Below are 4,692 nucleotides of genomic sequence, written 5' to 3' on the forward strand. Positions count from 1 at the left end.
TAAATTATTATGATAAAAAAATATACATTTAATAATTAAATCAAGTTTTTATATAAATTCTATATGATGGATATAGAAATATAAGTATTTCTATAAAAAATATTAAATATGAAATCAAATTTTAATTAAATGTTAAGTTATATTAACAATAATAATAATAATGTTGGTATGAAATTTAAAGAATTTATTGGATTTAAAATAATTATTTAAAATTCAATTATATAAAATAGTAAATAATATTTCTCATAAATAAAAATACTTTGAATTAAAAAAATTATAATTTATTTAAATGAGAGTGTACGTTAAGAGTTTTATTAAAAAGATATAAAAATTAAATTAATAAAAAAATAAAAAAATAATGAAAATAATAAAAAAACAAAAACAAATTTAATATATAAAAAGAATGTAATTTAAAATTTTGTATATATAGAAAGGAAAATGATTAGGGGAGGGAAAACAGTGAGGGAAAAAATAAGGGAATGATCTGGCAGTCTACGTGGCTTACACCTCAGCAGATGACTCATCTGCTCTCTCCCTCTAGTTTAATTAAAAAAAGAAAAAGAAAAAAAAGAACCAAACGGAGGGAAGCAAACTAGAAACCCAGAAACTTTCTTCGATCGAATCATAAATTTTACTGTTGGTTTCTTGATCAATGAAAACCCTAAATCTTAGTGAATGAGATTCTCGTCGTTGTTCTTGCACCTCAGATCTAGGTTGAGTTCGCTGAGTATCTCGATTTGATATTCACTCTGAATCTTGAATCTTGAATCTCATAAGTTTATTCTAGGGTTATCTTTTGCATTTTTCCATAGCAGGTGTGTTTCAATTAAATATTTAGTCCTTATCTCAAATGTCTATGGTAGTTTTGGATGTTATTTCTTTTATCTGAATATAGATTGTAGATGTCAATGGAGGCGAATAAGGCGGAAGCTCTAGAACCTCCAGAACCTAATGCGTATAAGCTTATTCTAGAGCCACCTCTTACCCTTTCTCCGTCGCAGGTGAGTTCCTTTCAATACTTAGTCTTATGCGACAATGTTATATATTATTTATGTTTATTGATATGTAAGGTCAATTTTTTGCAAAATTTGTTTGAATGAGTGTAAATTGAGTTAGTTTATATCAATATACTAATCATGTAGAATATGTAGTTAGTTTATTATATCATTTTTATGCAGCAACAATACATTGATTGAATTAAAGATCAAAAAATTATGACGCAGGAAACAAATGACAATTCAAATGGGTTGCAATTGTTGTGTGATTCGTCAACCTCCAAAAGCGTTAATATACCACAATTGGGAATGCTTTTTTCATCCGAAGAAGAAGTTCATGCTTTTTATCAGTCATATGCCCAAAATCTTGGTTTTGGTATTAGAAAGCAGAGTTCCAAAAAAGGAGATGACGGACAGCTAAAGTATTTATGTTTTGGATGCGCCAAAGAAGGTAAGCTTGTTTCTAAAGGAAATAATGCTTTTAGTCATAGACTTTCTAGTAGAACGAATTGCAAAGCAAAGATTAATATTATAGTTAAGAACGATGGATTTTTTCAAATTACAAGTATGCAACTTGAACATAATCATGCATTAAGTCCAACAAAGTCACGACATTTCAGATGTTATAAAGTGTTAGATTCTCAAACAAAGAGAAAATTAGAGTTGAATGATCAAGCTGGAATTACTTTGAGTAAAAGTTTTAAATCATTTGTTGTTGAAGCTGGTGGTTTTGAAAATTTGTCGTTTGATGAGAGAAAATGTCGGAACTATGTGGTTGAGGCACGACGACTAAGACTTGGAAATGGTGATGCAGACGCTCTGAATAATTACTTTTGTCGTATGCAAAGTAGAAATGAAAATTTCTTTTATATGATTGATGTAGATGATATTGGTCGTATAAAAAATATATTTTGGGCTGATGGAAGATGTAGAGCTGCGTATGAGTATTTTTATGATGTTGTTACATTTGATACTACTTATTTGACTAATTATTATGATATGCCATTTGCTCCGTTTGTTGGAGTAAATCATCATGGTGAGTCTGTGCTGCTTGGTTGTGGTTTGATTTCTAAAGAAGATTCTGAAACTTTTATTTGGTTATTTAAAACGTGGTTGACATGCATGGGAGGCCGAGCTCCACAAGGTATTATTACTGATCAATGCAAAGCCATGGAAATTGCAATTGGTGAAGTATTTCCAAATTCTCATCACCGCTTATGTCTTTGGCATATCACAAAAAAGATTCCAGTCAAATTTAGTAGTTATGCTAATTATAAGCTCATAAAGAAGAACTTGAAAAATATTGTGTACAATTCATTGACAGCTGAAGAATGTGATAGTAAGTGGAAGAGATTTATTGATGAATTTAATTTGGAGGAAAATGATTGGTTGAATTCTTTGTATAAGATTCGTCATAAGTGGTTGCCGGCGTTTGTGAAAGATAAATTTTGGGCTGGGATGTCAACTAGTCAAAGAAGTGAAAGTATGAATTCATTTTTTGATGATTATGTGCATTCGAAGACAACATTGAAACAATTTGTTGAACAATATGATAGTGCCATGAAAAGCAAGATTGAAAAGGAAACTAATTCAGATTTTGCGTCTTTTAATTCTTGTTTTTCAACCATTAGTGTTCATCCAATTGAGAAGCAGTTTCAAGTTGCGTACACAAATAAGATCTTTAAGATGTTTCAGAATGAAATGAGAGGCTTGATGTATTGTAACACTTCATTAGTGAAGCAAGAGGGCTCCACTTATGTGTTTAATGTGGTAGAAAAGGTATTTGGGAAAGATGAAACTAGTAAAATAGACATTACCTTTCAGGTACACTATAGTGAGTCACAATGTGAGATGAAGTGCTTGTGTCGTCTCTTTGAGTTTCGAGGAATCTTGTGCAGACATTTGATTTCCGTTTTGTTCCATTTAGATGTCCATACAGTTCCTGAAAAGTATATTTTAGATCGATGGAGGAAAAACATCAAGCGTAGGTATCAAGGAATGACCAATATTTATGATGACTCATGTTGTAATAAGGGAGAAAGACAAAGAAAAAACAATCTTCAACTATTGTTATATGAAGTCTTAGATCTTGGGTCAAAAGATGACAAGAGTTACTTTGTTGTAACACAAACATTGGAAGAATTAAAACAGAGGCTAATGGATAATAATCTTATTGTATCGTTGGATGATGATCAAAGTTACAACATAGCACATATGGAGGCAATGGCTGGGAAGAAGAAATTACATAGTCCAATGAAAGTAAGGTCTCGTGGACGTCCACCAACAAAAAGAAAACAGTCAAAAGTTGAGGAAATTGTAAAAAAACGGCGACACGATCTCGCAAAAAGGTAAGAAGTATAATGTACCTAGCATATGTTCAACCACGACAGTTAACAACACTGTCTTTCCAATATATGCATCAACAACACATATTTTGAAATGTTTATAGCACACATATTCATAAATATTTTCTATTTAAGCTTCATAAAATGTTTTTAAATATCTAATTTACCTACTTTTGTGACAGATGACATCCCCACATCAAGCAATACAAACTGGAGGTTTTTATCTACATCATTCACCACATCAAGCCATGCAAACTGGAAGTTCTTATCTGCAATATTCACAACCAACTAAAACTGCTGCAATTGCTCAACAAGGTTTATTCCCTCGATCAACAAGACAATTTTAAAGTTAATTAGTTGATTTCACAAATCACTCATCTATACTAATAAAGAAATACATGAACAGGTAACAATATTATTTTCCAAGATTCTATTACAAGTAACAAAACCTCGAACTGCACTATTGGGAAATATTCCCAGAAATAACGTGTATAGGAACGTACAGCAATACCCGAAAGCATCCAAAGTTTCCAAAGTCTTGATTGTTAGAATTGATTCTGAAATCTATTTTTTTGAGTTTTGATGTGTTAATTGTAATGTCACAGTACGGATGTGTGAATACGCTACGCACTTAAGGTTTGTCTAGAAGTTGTGGCTAGGTTTGCAGAACCAGGTTACCATTCAACCTTTTCTGAAATATATATGTATTTCATAGTTTTTTAAGCTTCAATTTTAATTATGTTTGTAATTTTAAGACTGACTTTGTTGAGCATATTCTTTAGATAACATTAAATTTTGATATGTTAACTTGTTTCATGTTGTAGATAGCAATAGTTGGCCGACCAAATGTTGGACATTCTAGTGTTTTGAACGCTTTGGAGCAAAGTATGTGATTCTCATATGACTTTTGGAGTATTTTGTTGTATTGATGTGATGTATTGGTATTTTTTGTAGTTGAAATATGCTTGTGGTGTTTTCTCAGAAGTCATTTTGTTTGTCCATAAGGTAAAACTAACAATTAACTTTTAAAAACTATAGATTATAACTTAATGAATGTTCTATGATATTTGATCTGATATTTGTAGGGTTATTTATGAGTGGTGCTTGAGGAAATGTTTGTTGTGGTTAAAAGAAGTATATAATAGTAATAGTGGTTGCTGCTGGATCAAGATATGTGGGATTCTTCATTCAAAGAAATGAGAGTCTAAGTGATTTGAAGGAAGAATCTAAGTGATTTGAAGGAAGAACCTGGTTGCCATCTATCCTAATTTCCTAGTTGCCATCTATCCTAATTTCCTAGTTATGTCCGTTAATTAAAGTTAAGAAATGCTTGATAGAAAGTGTCAGGGTAG

General features: G+C 31.1%; 1 protein-coding gene across 1 annotated transcript; it reads left to right on the forward strand.

Annotated features, from left to right (window-relative positions):
• Positions 1-908: 908 nt before the first annotated feature.
• On the forward strand, positions 909-4,448 carry LOC124912745 (protein FAR1-RELATED SEQUENCE 6-like). The gene is made up of 4 exons (XM_047453396.1): positions 909-1,001; positions 1,224-3,311; positions 4,165-4,225; positions 4,426-4,448. Exons 1-4 carry the CDS (start codon positions 909-911, stop codon positions 4,446-4,448), a joined length of 2,265 nt encoding a protein of 754 aa, XP_047309352.1.
• The last annotated feature ends 244 nt before the right edge of the window (positions 4,449-4,692 follow it).

Source organism: Impatiens glandulifera, chromosome 1 (genome assembly GCF_907164915.1).
Source record: "Impatiens glandulifera chromosome 1, dImpGla2.1, whole genome shotgun sequence".
Lineage (NCBI taxonomy): Eukaryota > Viridiplantae > Streptophyta > Magnoliopsida > Ericales > Balsaminaceae > Impatiens > Impatiens glandulifera.

Excerpts from the sequence above, each read along its gene's own strand:
- LOC124912745 (XM_047453396.1), top strand. The coding sequence starts at position 909 with ATGGAGGCGAATAAGGCGGAAGCTCTAGAACCTCCAGAACCTAATGCG. Across the intron at positions 1,002-1,223 it reads TTACCCTTTCTCCGTCGCAG|GAAACAAATGACAATTCAAA; the intron begins GTGAGTTCCTTT and ends ATTATGACGCAG. Across the intron at positions 3,312-4,164 it reads AGTCAAAAGTTGAGGAAATT|ATAGCAATAGTTGGCCGACC; the intron begins GTAAAAAAACGG and ends TTCATGTTGTAG.